The sequence below is a fragment of the Manis javanica genome, chromosome 5 (genome assembly GCF_040802235.1).
Source record: "Manis javanica isolate MJ-LG chromosome 5, MJ_LKY, whole genome shotgun sequence".
NCBI classification, from domain to species: domain Eukaryota; kingdom Metazoa; phylum Chordata; class Mammalia; order Pholidota; family Manidae; genus Manis; species Manis javanica.
The window spans coordinates 7032952-7047604 of NC_133160.1; the positions used below are offsets into that span (position 1 = coordinate 7032952).

The 14653-nt window shown below is 45.0% G+C and overlaps 1 protein-coding gene across 2 annotated transcripts in view; it reads right to left on the minus strand.

Moving 5' to 3' along the window:
• DOK5 (docking protein 5) overlaps positions 1-14653 on the minus strand; it is a 301770-nt gene that overhangs the window by 126846 nt on the left and 160271 nt on the right. Inside the window, exon 1 of one of the 2 annotated variants that reach the window (XM_073236417.1) lies at positions 5725-6211. The exons of the other annotated variant lie outside the window; for it this stretch is intronic. Coding sequence (XP_073092518.1) covers positions 5725-5790 — 66 coding nt within the window. The 5' untranslated portion in view covers positions 5791-6211. Of the gene's footprint in view, positions 1-5724; positions 6212-14653 lie in introns of those variants that run through there. 2 annotated transcript variants of the gene reach the window in all.

The window sequence follows — 14653 nt, forward strand, 5'->3', positions numbered from 1 at the left end:
ATACAAGTCCAAACGAAGACTTTGAATTCCCTGAGGATGCTGACTGTATCTGTCTGATCCATGGTGGGTTCAGGCTCAGCTCTCATACCGGTAGGCACTTAAGCAGTATTTGATGAATGATAAAATAAATGAAAGCAAATGTACCCCAAATGAAAACTAAATCCTTAAAATATTAAAGATAATGATTCCCCACAAAAATTACAAAGCTGCTTAGGTGTATTTCTAGTCACCTAATGGATATGATCAAAAAATCCATTGATAAATGTGGGGAAAATCATCACATCAGTAATTTGGTTTATGTCTAAACACAAAGTCACTAAATTGGCCATCCTTTGCTTAAGTCGGTTTTGGGGATGACGGTTAAAGGCTGACTTTATGCATAATTAGTCATATGTCATCCACTTGGACCATTAAATGGAAACGACAAAAATACCAGCTGGAAAGCACTTCTGACATGGAAACCGGTGAAGCTGATTCAAATGGAGCCAAAATATGTGTGTTCAGTCTTCCTGAACATAAATTTCACTACTGCAAAGTTAGCCCCAAAGCCTCATCCTCTTGAGAGGAAAAACAGTGCTCCAGCTATCTAACTGAGTGCATGTGCCCATATACTTATGTGCTGATAGTATATATGAATTTATTCTCTATTTCTAAGAATATTATGTCACAAATATAACTTAATCATGGTACCATTGAATGCACAGATTCCCAATCATTTATAAACCCCAAGGCTCTACATGAAATATTAAAGCCTCTGGCATACTGGGTCAGGTACAGCAGGTCAACAAAGGACTTGGTTACTTAATGTCTAGGTATTAGGCAGAAATATTTTCCAATTTTTCAAACCCATTCTCTGCCACCCAGGAGAGAGACACGTAAAGTAACGGAAATTTCCTCCTAGCCTGATGAGCTGGCTCAAGCCAAAGTTACATGGAAATGAGTTTCTCCATCCTTCATATCTTTGCCAATTACCTTAGAATGATGAAAAATCTTACCAAGGCAAGAATTCTTTCTATACCCAGGATCAGTGCCAAAACAATATTTGTGCTTGTACATCATTTATTTCACAGATAATGAGTTTGTTTTCCTAGTTCCTCATTTCCAAGTTCTTTGAGGATGACAGCAATTGCAGTGGAAACAGGGACACCTGTGTGTGATCACCCTCGAGGACCACCAGCAGTCAGGGTGAGAGCAGCAATAAACAGGAACTGGGTTTCCATTGTGTCAAGCCCTGCGTTAAGCCCTTTAAGAGGCTCGCCTATTAGGTGGGTATTATGAGTCTCCCTGTTTTTATAAAGACTGAGGCTTATAAATGTTAAATAACTCACCACAAGTCACATAACCAGTCACTGAACTGGGACTCTAATGCAGTCTCATGTCAGCCTCTGCTCTTAAGCCAATCCACAGTGATGGAGGCATTCATTCATTCATTCATTCATTCAATAAATCTTCATCAAGGCGATGGTCGATGAAGTGCTATGTACTGTTCCAGGCTCTGGGATTCAGCTCTGATTGAAAAAGCAAGAAGTCCCAGGCCTCATGGAGCTTCACTTGCTTTGGGGGCACACAGGCAATCAACAAGCACAATATACAGACCATTATGTGAGGGGTGATAAGTCTAGAGAGAAAAAAAGGAAGGGATATAGAGGGAGGGGGAGGAAAGAAATAAAACAACATTTCTGGAAGGCCTCAAGGAGAAGGTGGCATTTGAGAAAAGGCTGAAGGAGGTGAGGGAGTCAGCCAGGAGGAGACACCTGGGGGAACAGCATTCGAAGCAGAAGGAACAGCATGGGAAAAGGTTCTGGGTCAGCACAGAGCTTCAGAACCCACTGTAAGGCCTTTACTCTAAACTGAACAGGAAGGCATTGGGTGGGGTGAGCAGCCAGGAAGACAAATTAGGTGATTGCGCTACAATGGGAAGAAGGTGGTGGGGCACTGAACCAGGAGGGCAGTGGTGGGTGGCATGAGGGCTGTTTGGATTCCAGATATATTTCCAAGGTAGAGTCCAAATGGTCCCCTGATGGACCAGCTGTGGGGGTGAGAGATAAGGGAAGGAGAGCTTGCTTGACTTTTCCCAGGACAACTAAAATACTGAGATCTCTAGCGACTAAGATAAGCAGGAGAAGAAGGTTTGGATGTCACAATCAAGGGTGTCGACGAGTTAGACTTGAGTTTGTTAGACATCAGGTGGGAACGTGGGCTAGACAGGAGAAGAGGTCCTTGGTAGACAAGAACACAGAATGTTATTTAAAGGCCAGCAACAGAGGGATTGTGATAAATAAAGTGAACAGGTCTGAGGCTTGCATGGTGGGTAAGCCATGGCAATTACTCATTGGGAAATTCTCTCTGTTGTAAAGAAAGAAACCAAGTGTGGACAGTTAAGCGAGACCATCTAAGCCATACAGGTTATGAGGAGCAAATTGCCTGACTCGCCACTTCTCTAAGAATGATGTGTTAGTGCCTTTTATGGATTAGCCAGATAATTGTAGACAGCTGCTCCCCTTCTCCCTCAAAGTCCCTCAAATAGTAACAGGGACATTCCTGAACAAACATTTCCTCCAGGGCACTGCCGGAGACCTGCAAGAACGATGGAGACCAAGCTGGAGAATGAATATACGGAGACCTTTGAGTGAGATGAGTTGAATCTCATTTAGCTTTCTGACGTTTACTAAAAAAAGTTAAATCTATACGTATTTGACTGCTTAATCACTTAAACTGCTTAGAATCTCAGTTAAGGGTGACCACCTACCTGTGGCCCATTTGAATGGGATTGTCTTAGAATGTTTCCTGTCTCACTGAAAAATCACTTCAATGTATGTAAGTGCACATGATTTGTAAAAACTTCATCTAGCGAAAACAGCTAGAGCTGCACTAACGTTTATACCTCTGGACACTTCTAGACAGAAAAAGAAAGAAATCAGTAATGTCTGTATCCTTCCACCAAGCCTAGCTTATCTTTAATTATGTCAAAGAAATGACACAATCAGAATCGATGTGGATGCTTTCACTGCATTTTCACAGACTTTACCCACAACATCACTCAATAGTTTTCACTGTACAGATTAGGAAACTGAGGGAGGTCAAGGATCACAGAGCTGAGTAATGGAGGCAGAATTTGTTCTCTTTCCCCCAACTGAAGGAGCATTCCTTGGCACAACAGCTGCTTACCATAAAATGTTGTTCTCTTGTTTAATTATAAACCCTCCCAAATGTGGTTCTAACTCACAGACACTTGTCTGGATCCCATTAATAAAACCCCTTTGTCATATTAGCTCCTCAAGAGGCTTATGAATTGCAAAGTCATAAGGTCACACTGTGGTCCGATCCGGATTTCAACGTGCACTTCCTGAGTGCCCACTCCGTACCACCATCACCCCTTGAGACTAACACATGCGGCGTGCTGTTCTAGGCTGTCTGTCTAGACATTAACATTTCTTACTGTGGATGGAGGGTCCCTATGCCCTTTCCCTGGAGCATTCTTCCCCATTACTGGTAGCCTGCATTAAAACTTGAGTTCGCACTGCACTGTTTCCTGCCAACTATGTAATCAGCCTCCTCAGTTAAAATAAATAAACTTTATCATAGGAGCACTTTTTTAAAAAATTAAAGGGTGACTAAACCAACGTTACCAAGTAAGACCAGATTTCATTGATTATATTTTTGAACTTTTTCTTCCGTGAGCCGTAGCCAGCACTCCACAGATACTCTAAAACCTGAGTGTTAACACAAAATGAATAAATCCTGAGACAGTATCCTGCTGCTTGACATCCAAAATACTGTAAAATATCAAATGAATGCAAATGAAACTCTATTTCCTCCCTTCTGCTTTATCTGTCTATAAACACTGGCACACACATAGGACTATATTGTGTCAGTTGAATAATACAGGAAAATAATGTCAATTACCATAAGCTAGAAAGTTATGGTAACTAGTCTTTCAAATAAATCACCATGTGTCACAATTTGGCATAACCACAATCCTTACGAATAATTCACATTTTGTGCATTAATAATGCATGTCTTCTTCCTATTGGAATGCTCCCTAACACAGAATGAATCTCTTATCAATTTGCTCAAGTGATGTGATGGAGAATATCGGAAATTAGAATGGAGTTTTTTAATGTGCCCCTTAACATTGTAACACTTGGCTGGCCCATACGGTTATCAAAAATATAAAGTTCCTATTATTTCTTGCCCTTTGCATGGGAGTCACTAAAGTAAGTACCCCCCAGTAAGAGCTGCCCCTGCTGGTGAGAATGTTTGCATAGTAGAAAAGAAAAATCAGGGAAACTTCTTCTGCAGGGCTGAAAGAGATCGGTTCGTTTCTGTTACATTTCTCCCTAATACTGTAATTATATATTCACAACAACACTGGGCGTAATTGCTCAAATGTGATAACCAGCAGGGGAAAAGAGCAAGGAAAGGACCAAAATAGATCAGGCAAGAGCGCTTAACAATTACAGATGCTCCATCACCAGGCTTTCCTCCTTAGCTGTTTACCCACTGGGAAATTTCCTTTCAATTCTCAGTAAAATTATCTGGCACGTAAAAGAGTCCAACGACTAAATAAGAGAAAGGTGCCAATGACATATATTTGTAGAGGAAGATGATGAATTTCTCATTATAACGCTACTCTCAGTGTGGTCATTCCACGTCACTACTGACATAACTGTTCTTTCAGTTTTAGTTTACCATTTTTTTATTATTATTTTAGTTTTAGTTTACATGACGGAAGTAAGCTTTCCTCCCCAGCAAGGCCGGCGTCTAAACGCAGACAATAAACAAAACTCGCAACAAGGCTTGACACAAGACAAAGAGAAATGAGGTGGCCTGAAATTTAAAAAATCATTTCAGGCTCCTCTCCCGCCCTCAAGAATTCCTTTACCGCACTCAAGAGAAGCCGAATGAGTTCTCTGAAGTCCCATCAATGAAGAGGAAAGGAAAAGGGGAAAAGGGAAGGTGTCTTAAGAGAGGGGCCAGCTCTATGCCACTATCTGTCCCCTACCAACACCCGCAGATGCATTCGTTCTTCCTTGCAGTACACATTTAGGGAGCACTTGCTCTGCGCCACGTATTATGTTCCACCCTAAATAATCTTCCAGCGGCTTCCGATGTGTCCTCCGGCCACACAAATCCACCACCCAGGCTAAGGACGAGGGAAGATTCAGATTCGGGGATCCAGCCCAAGTTGGCCTGGCCAGAGGCCAAACCCACCCCGCCTTTGCCAACACCTGGGGCAGACGCGGGTCGCTGTCCTGCCCCGGAGTCGGAGGAACCCTTTCTCTTGGCAGAACTGTCTCCTTGGGGACAGAAGGTCGCAGACCTCGTCCACACCGGGGGCGCCCGCCCTCTCTCTCAGCCAACCGATGCATCCCCTGGAAAAGTTAACTTGGCAGCGAGTGGACCGAGCGGCACCGGGGGCACCCGGCGGGCGCAGCACCCGGCCCGGGTTTCTCGGCTCGAACTCCCATGGCTACCGGGAAATATTTACTTCCAGTAGATGGGCTACTGTGGCCGGACGCGCGGCCACCCTCCGAAAGCCAAGTCACCCGCGAGATAAAGATAGACCCGTTACATACCTAGACCTGGGCTCGGGGCGGCCGCCCCGGGGGTGGGATTGGGGCGGAGGACGCCGCCTCCGAGCCGCCCTCCACCCTCCAGGGATGCCGGCTGAGGATGAAGACAACTGACCCGGCGAACGGGGGAAAAGGGATCGGTCCTTACCCCGAGGCGTCTGCTCCGGATCCTCACGTACCCTTGCTTCACTATGTCATTGAAATTGGAAGCCATCCCGGAGAGCCGGTGACCCCCGGCTCCCGCGCGCACGCACCCCGAGTGGCTCTGGGGCGGGCTGAGGGCAGGGGCCGGAGACGGCGCGGGGGGTTGGGTCCAAAGGGCCGAGCGCTCGGGCGGCAGCTCTGCGTGGCTTCAGAGCGCGCACATCGCTTGCGCTGCGCCCCGAAGCCTGGGAGCGCGCGGCCGGCGCGCAGCCACTTCGGGGGAGCGCGGGGAGCGCGGCGCTGCGGGGCTGAGCGCGGCGTCAGCTGACTCACCGGCCTGCCCGCCGGGAGGAGGAGCGGCGGCTGCTCGGGGAGCCAGGCCTGCCCCTTCCCGGGGAGCAGGGGGAGCAGGGGGAGGAGCCGGCGGGGCCCGGGGGTGGCCCCCCACAGGCACACGCCCCGGACGCGCGCTCCCCCGGGCGGCTCGCCCCGCCGCCTCCCGCCCGCGCCACCCGGCCGCCCGGCGGGCCGACGCGCTCTCCTCTCCCCCCGCGGCTTATTGCAGGAAAGGAAATTTCACTTTTTCCCAGCCGCCGCCTACCCCGCCTCTCCCGTCAGCTCCAGCTCTTCCCTAAAAGGGCTGATTGTTACCTCTCGTGCGTGTCTGGATAGGTGGTGTGGCCGCGGTTTGCCCTGACCTTGGCAAATGAGGGGAGGGGTTTTGCCACGGCTTAAGCATGCTGGGTGCTTCCTCACGTTTCCTTGGCATCCTGGTCCCCGCCCTGGGTAATATCAATCGGCCCATTTTCCTTGTTTGAGCCTGTCTTTTGTGTCCGCATGTAAGTTTCCCAGGGGTTAACCCTTGGCTTGGCCTCATTACTATGTGTACCCCCAAAGCCTAGGCCAGAGCAGGTGCTGGATAGGTTCTTAGTGCCAGGCACCTCTCCAAGCCCTTTGCATGTACTCGTGCAAATGAAGAGATTTGCCCCAGGTCCCAAGGGGCAAGGATAGAAGGGATGCGTGGGTGGCACCAGCTCAGCTGGTCAACACCATCCTCTGTCCCTTCTGAAGAGCAGAGGTCTGGGGGGGGACGACTTATTAGCTGGTTTCCAAAGAAGACCTTTCTAAGCATTTGCACTAAAAGACAGCGTCAGAAACTGGCCAATTCTTGTTCACGTGTGACGGAAGCAAGACTGGATGGCCTGTAGTCAGAGCTGTTGAGAAGAGGATTCATTTATTTAGTGAAGTGTTTGACTTGATGGCATTTGAAGGAGTCCTTTCTCATCGGGAACAGTAGCTTGTAGTTACTTTGGTTTGATGGGTGTCAATTAAAGACGATTCATCACCCAAGAATGTGTCAAAGGATGATGGCAACTGGATTGGGACAATCACAAGCAAATATTCTGACAGGGAGAACCCTTTTGGCTATATACTAAACCATTAACTCTGTCATCATGTTGCCATTTGATGTAAGTGAAGTTTTAAGTTTAAATCTGTCACCAAAATAGGACGAAATTATGAAATCATAGTTTTAAAGAGTTAGAACTTAAAAAAAGCAAAAAACATTCACGGTTGCCATGAAACAGATGCATTGATGGAAGGCGTTTGTCCAACACTCGTTTGTAGACCAAATCCACAGTATCATAGAAACAAAAACTAAAGGAAGTTAGGCACAGGGACCTTGAAATGAATGGCTCAGGATAACGAAAATTATTACTGACAAAACCTGAGACTGAGAAATCCAACCCTTAATAATTGATGTTGAGTATAACCAACATCCAGAAATAATTAAGCTAGAAGTCAGGAAACTAGAATTAAACTAGAAAATACCTAACTGGATGTGAATAAATAAGTGATTCTTTTTTAATTGCAGAACTGAATCCAGTATGTGCTTTTGTTTGTTTGCTTTTGGTGAAGACAAACTGATATACATACAAAATACATAGGTGAGGCGATGATCAGGATGGACAGCCACTAACACTCATCCCAAATACATAACCATGCAGAAGTGAAAGGAGTAATTCATAGAGATACACAATGTAAGGAGTGTTTACAGAATTGCACAGTGCACAACTTAGGCTACTGTACACTGCCAAACAGACAGCCACACACAATTCAGTTTCACAGGAGATGTATGTAACACAAAAAGAAATCATTACATCAATCTCTGTTTTTCACTCAATTTTCAACACCTATAACTTCTAATTTGTAGTACCCATTTCTGTTTGCTTCCTCAGAATCCAAACTCCCTTCCTCCAAGTATACTTTATCTCCTGAGTATAACTTTACCCTCCGCATACATACCTCTGCTGTCTTGCCAATGGGTTTCAGCCCCGGGCAAGTTCGCTATGGATTCAGTGTGACCAAAGAAATGACAGTAGAATGTTCTTGGGGTGGAAGGGTTATACCCAACTTTATTTCCACAGTGGCAGATCAATCACTAAAATCCCATTCACTCAGAGTGAGTCTGCATGCAGAAAGCTGGTCTCTGCCTCTGGGCCCCTCTGCCTGCACAGATGTCTCATTCTCTGTCCTTAGGGCTGCCACCACTCCAGCCTCTGCTCTGCCCTCCTGCAGCCTTGCAGCTGTGCCATCATGTCGCCCAGAGCGCTGGGCAGGGCTCCTTATAGAGAGTCAATAACAATGCGTTGCCCACACATGTGTAGTGAGCTAGCCAATCAGGACCAGGTGAGAATCCTGGCCACAGGAACCTTCATTTTATACACATATGCAGACTTGTATATTGCCTTTCTTCAGATGCACTGATTGGTTCAGACACAGGTACGTGTGCTAAACTGGTAGACTGCAAGTTGGCTGTATTACAATTAAATGAGCATGAGTTCAAAATGGAATATGCATAGTAGTACTCTTCTATTTGGACATATTGTTGATATGAAACAAAATATGTGATACTTTGAAACAGAACTTTATAACCATAGCATTGCAGAGCCAGTAATTAATCCAAAGGTTGACCAGTCCAATATATTCAAATCAGAAATTCACTCTAACTTGAAACATGAATGGCTCCTGCTGTTCCCTCTACATTCCATTCAGCCAATTACTATTATTGTTGTTGTTATTTAGTTCTTCAGGACAGAAAATCATGGGCAGAAATCTAGAGGCTTCTGCACTTGTCCAGAGCAGGTGATGAGCTCCCAAGCTTTGCCACAGAAGGCTGTACTTTCACCAAGTACCACAAAGTACCAAGGCAGAGGCTGATGTGGCACTTGTCCAATATCTTTACCAAAAATAACTTGAGCTTTGGCCCCACTGCCTGCTGCTCTCAGTGGGAGAGTCACAGAAACGTATGCAGCCTTTCCTGGGGTAAAGTGAGGCGGCGCTAATGAAAATGATTTGACTCTCACCAGGGAGAGAGGCTGTTCGCTCTGCAGCCAGGTCTCCCTGTGCCAGTCCTTCCCCACCGAAAGGATGACTTGGACGGGGACACGGAAATCAGGTGGGAGGGAACCTGGGAACAGGCCTGCTTCGGTCACTCACTGTTTCCTAGTTTCCTTCCTACATTCAACAAATATTGCTTGAGCACCTGCTACGGACAGAGGTTATTCACAGTAAGCTTTCTCACACGCAAACACACACACACACACACACACACACAGTCCCTGTACCTGTGGAGCTCATACTCCACGAAAGAAAAAATAAACAAGTGCATAAACAATTCAGGCAGCTGCAGATGGAGGAGAAGAGGAAATGAGAGGTGTGCTTTGTGGGGAGTAGAGAGGAAAGAGTCTGGGAAGACTTCTCGGAAAGGGGACATTTCAGCTAAGACAGAAAAGATGAGAAGAAGCTCTGTGAGCGGGGAAGCGTATTCCAGCTCGAGGGAAGAGTGCTTGAGAAAGCCTGGTGGCTGCCAAGGGTTATATTTGAAAAATATGATTCCATCTGATGAATAAAAAAATTGATGAGAAGGGACTGGATTGGACATGGTGAGACCATTTTTTAAAACGTCTCTTAAAGACCTTTGAACAATCATTCAGAAAAAGAGAAGTGAAGTTTTGGATGACACTACAAATTTGTATGGATTGATACAACTTCTTTGGAGAAGAAGTGATAAAATCTATTACAAAATTTTAAACTGTTATAAGCATCTATCCTTGGCCCTCAACAGAACCAATTCTGGAAATGTATCCAAAGGCACAAATATCTAGTTAAAAGAATATTCAATGCAGTGTCGTTTATGATAAAGTGTATATTTCTCTTAATACAATATACATACCTAAATGTATTTATCTTAATATATATATATACATCTAAACATATTTTTTTCACTTGGAAGTGTGCACATACACATAACCAAATTTCTAAGCATACAGGAATCAACTGGATGCAATCATTCCCCATTAAAATTTGCTGATTGAACAGTTCTTTCTCTAAACCTTAATGAAATCTCCATAAGGTACCTGGCCTTTGGGCTACTGCTGGGTAATGAAGAGCCCACTTCACCCATATAACCCCAAACATCATCCAATTTAGGGTTTATCCCCTGCCCCAGTTCAGGCCTGGGAAGGCAGTGGGAGTGCAGATGGCTTTGTTCTTATTTTCTGCTCTGCCTTGTCTTTCACATAGTAAGCACAGGCTTGGCTTCTGAGCCGCCCCTTAATTGGAGCCCAGGGGAAAGGAGAGGCCAGGACACAGCAAAGTGTTGCTTGCTCCAAGGTTTGCCTGGGAGCTGATGCCTCAGGGCAGCAGGTGTTTAAACATTCGCTCTTTCTCCCTGGGAGCTTCTGTGAGTTCATTAGACATGCCCCTGCTGAAGCTGCACCCTCCGTTCCCCTGCAGGATGGCTACACTTTACCCCCATGCATGCCCCGAACACAGTGCTCCAGGCCTCTGTTGGTTTCCCCTTGCCGCTCCTGGTGGTCCTGTTGGTGAACCTACACCAAGCCAAACCCTGCCTATTCCCTGTGTGTGTAACTGGCCTGAGGACAAACCCAGTGTCCCCGCATCAAGAACACTCACCTCACCCCAGGGAGCCACTGCTCTTTGCTCTGCCACCGGACAAGGCAGCGAGTCGACCCCAGGCCACCTTAAGCAGTGGGTCAGACCCAGGCCCTGTGTCCTCCACTTGCGGAGACTCATTTCTAGCCTTCAGTGATTCTCTTGAAAATCACTCCCCTGCAGTAAGGGAAGGGAGCACCTCCCCTGTTCCTGCCTCCTGGGTAGGAGACCCACTCTGCCCAGAACCATCTTCTTTGAATCTCTTGAACTTCAATGTCTCATGGAGGCCGGAGGTGCGTGATCAACTAATGCAGACAAAACAATTGTGCACTATTCTTTGGCAGTTTCTGCACAGATGGTCCAGCCCCTTGCTCTAGAATGTTCTCTCAATGTTTCTCCCACGGGGTTTTCGAGTTTCTGCTGTAATTGCATGAACAGGAAGAGTCACATTTGCTGTTCTGTAAAATCCCTTTAAAGCCATTAAAACGGATGTAAAAGATGGCCCTTCCTATTCGTCCATTCAACAAGGGGCCTGCTAGGTGCTGAGGAGCCACTGAGGGGATCAGACTCTGCCCTCATGGGGTTGACAGCCCTTTGGAGAGGCAGGGCACTAATAAAATTCTCAAATAAGTGTAAAATTCTACACAGAAGAAATGGTCATGATCCTGGTTGAGGAAGGCCAAGGCGACAGGACTTGACCCCTTTGAAATACAGGGAATGCAGAGATATAGGAGCTGGGACAGGGAGGAGAAGCTATTGCCTGAGGAAGGTAGAGGAAGGGTGGCAGGGAGAGGGACACAGGTGCACATGTCCCAGACAGGAGTACATGGCACATTCAGACCAGAGAGACGGTCAGGGTGACTGGCATTTGGAGAATGAGAAGAGGGTAGTGGGTGACGAGGCCAGAGAGCATAAAAGGGTTTCCATACAGTGATCTTATACAGTGATGTTATAGGTGATCTGTGTAGTATGGTTGATTCTTTAAAAATGAGCTCTTACATATATATATATATATATCCCAGGTCCATGTATCTACATGAAAATACTTTGTAGTTGTTATTTTTTGTTATCCGGAGTATTGGAGACGTTAATTCTCTTCTGTGTGCTTTTTGTAAAAAAAAATAGATTCCAAATGCAATTTTAAAAAAACAGAATGAATATTCTTTCTGTACTGGTGGACCTCACATCTTAATTTTCATAACCAAGGACACAAAAGCAAGCATAAACGTCTAGTGACCCTGATTGGAAGACAAAAAAAAAAAAAAAAAAAATAAGAGTCTTGGGATCCTTAGGCCCTCCCAGATGTTCAAGTTCCTTCTGTGATGAGAAGAGCCCTCCTCTCGATAGGTCAATGACAGCCAACCCAGGACAATGTAGGCCAATGCACCGGCAGAAGACCAGAGAGAAGTAACTAGATGGGCTTTAGAGAGTCCTTTTCCCAAATGAAGCATGCATCCAGGGGCTGCTGCAAGATTAGAAGTCAATATTCCAGAGGTCTCCTCAGGGGCTGTGCGAGTGACTTTGGGCAAGTCATTAATTTCTCCTGCCTCATAACCTGATCTGGAAAGCAGAGATAAATGGGACCCGTCTTACTGGTACAGCCTGTTGAAGTCCCTGGATAAAATGTAGGAAGAGGGAACAGTCCTAAATTCAGTGTGTTCTGCCAGTGTTAATGAATCCTCCCAGCACCCCCAGGCCCTGTAATATTATCCACAGCTCACAGCTGAGGCACCTGCCGCAGAAGGGCTAAATGACAAGTCCAGAGCCACAGGGGGAGCCTGCTTCAGAGTGGGGATTAGCAACCAGTAGCCCTGGATCCCAACGGGAAGCGTGCTCACTTCACTCTTAACATACAATGCAAATTGTGTCTGGAACGTTTTTATTTTTGAAAACATAGTTTCTGTGTTGATGAATTATTAGGTGGGAAAAAACCAGACAGTTCACAATAATACATGACAGATCCATTTGCCGTGGTAGGGACTCCTTTCCAGACGGATGACTCTGATTAGCTACCCCCGATTCCGCTTTGGTCTCAGTGGTCAGAATTAGTCACATGACTTTGGCTTCACAAAGAGATGGGGAGGTGGGGAAATGTAGGTTTTATTCAAGGCCATCAGGAGCCAGGCAAAGCGTGGGGGTCTACTGCCAAGACGGAAGGGCCGCGCCCCCGGAGAACGGGCCACAGAGCACCTGAGAGGACACAGTGGCCACTTGGGAAGTGAATGGAGGCAGAATGTAATCCTAACACCCTAATCGCACCCTAGCTAAAAACAGATTCAGTTTTCCCAGCATTATCCCCGCCCAGAATTTCCTATTATATCAGTTAGCATGATTTTAGTTGAAAATAGCATAAAGCTCAGCCACCAGAATCTTGAATCAGGCATTTATTGCTGTGGCTTATGAAATCTAAGAAATGTCATTAATTTTAAAGTGTGCTACCACTTCGTGCACTCGTAAGAAAGAAAAGAATTCCTACCAGTTTAAATTTTCATGTCAATGACCTACCACAAGAATTTTGAATACCTTTATTGAGTATGATTGACATATAACAAATTGTACATATATAAAATGTAAAATGTCATAAGTTCTGACATTTATATATATATATATAAAACTGTGAAATCACCACCATAATCAAGATAATGAAAATACCCATCATTCCCCAATGTTTCCTCATGCCCCTGCTTATCTCATGCCACCAGGCTAGGATAATAATCATTTTGCAATATACAAACATATCAAATCAACACATATACACCTTACACTTACACAATTCTGCGTGAATTATATCTCAACAAATCTTGTTTACCTATATCTATTTTACTACAGCTTACCTTTTCTCCCTTCTCATTTTATGGAGACCAGTATAGGATGAGACACACAGATTTAGTTCATTAAGCTGCTGAATCGTATTCCAACATATGACAGTAACACATTTTATTTTTCCTTTCTCCATGGATGGACATTTACGTTATTTCCTTTTTAGCCCATTACAAGCAATAGGCATTAAATTGTTATGCCTAAACTATGAAATAAGATCATTCCTGTAATAATATCTTTCTAAAAAATATCTCAAAATCATTGACAGTCATTGACACCTAATATCAAAATTCTTAAAGAATGTAGCTGCTTCTGGGCTTTTCTATGAAATCAAATACTCAATAAACCTTCTAAGGAGCCAGTGCAATAAAAAGTCTGTTTTTCAGAAACTCTGCAGGGAGAATAAAAACTAAACTAATGTATTTTAAATGTTTCTTCGATTTCCCTTGTAAGCTTTGGACTTTAACTCCCACATCAGCCAGTTTAAATTAATGCAAACGTAACTATGAATGATAGAAACAAGAACATGCTGGACATTACATTAGTGTTTTAGCTCAAAGAATGGTAACATTTGGTCTTCCTTTGGAAGCGACTTCAACAAGATCATGTTCTATTTGCCCACAGAATAAAATCCATGCCCCTTCTTTGGCCTACAAGGTCACACTTGCCCCCAGGTCCCCCCGACATCCTCTACTCCTTGCTCAATACACCCCCACTGTCCACACAGGCCACCTTTCTGTTTCTGAAATGCACCACACATGCTCCCACCTCAGCATCTTAGCATTTGTTTAATTCTCTCTTTTGCAAACTCTTCCTTCAGACGTTTGCATGACTGACTCCTTGTCATTTAGGTCTCGGCTTGTGTCACCTCTTCTGAGAAGCCTTCCTTAACCTCTGAATCCAAATTAGTACTGTCCAGCCAAGTCACTGGCCCACCTAAAACTCTGTTCTGTTGTTTTTTTCCCAAAACACTTCTCACAAGTTGAAATTACCTTGTTTAATGATATGTTTGTACGTATCCTCTCTGTTCCCCACCCCGCATTAGACTGAGCATGAGTAGGGAACCTTTCTGATGTGTCCTGTAAGAGCCTCAGTGCCTATGACATTGCTGAATGAATGAATGAATAAATGAAATTAAAACAACACAGACAGTACCT